Source organism: Meleagris gallopavo, chromosome 23, assembly GCF_000146605.3.
Source record: "Meleagris gallopavo isolate NT-WF06-2002-E0010 breed Aviagen turkey brand Nicholas breeding stock chromosome 23, Turkey_5.1, whole genome shotgun sequence".
Classification (NCBI taxonomy): Eukaryota; Metazoa; Chordata; class Aves; order Galliformes; family Phasianidae; genus Meleagris; species Meleagris gallopavo.
The window spans coordinates 2403543-2403924 of NC_015033.2; the positions used below are offsets into that span (position 1 = coordinate 2403543).

Below are 382 nucleotides of genomic sequence, written 5' to 3' on the forward strand. Positions count from 1 at the left end.
TTTTTTCTGTAACTTGTTGTCTTGTCTTTGGTATTGTTTGCAAAAGTTTACACTAGAGATGCATAGACACCTGAACGGAGGAACTGAGCGCAGCTTCCAGGGAGAGGAGGAGATCCGTGGGAAGGGGGGGAGTTCTGTTTGTGATGGATGTTGTGCTCAGCAGTGCTGAGTCCTGATGGAGGAGCAGTGCCAGTCCCCCCCCCAGTGCCTGGAGCTCCTCGAAGGCAAAAAGCATTCCCAACAATCACAGCTCTGCTTTCCCAGTGCGTGAGAAGGCGAAGGGAACGGTACCGCAGCCCTCCAGCACCGCCTCCCTTCTATTCTTCACTTGGCCTTGTCTCAATACATCTTTGGATAGTTTATTCCTTCCCTTTTGACAGTT

General features: G+C 51.0%; 1 protein-coding gene across 1 annotated transcript in view; it reads right to left on the bottom strand.

The window, feature by feature from the left end:
• The window catches only part of SAMD11 (sterile alpha motif domain containing 11), a 10519-nt gene extending 10284 nt beyond the window's left edge, over nt 1-235 (bottom strand). Inside the window, 1 exon segment of the mRNA XM_010722764.2 lies at nt 209-235. Within this exon segment, the coding sequence (XP_010721066.2) occupies nt 209-235 (27 nt within the window).
• Nucleotides 236-382: the final 147 nt, after the last annotated feature.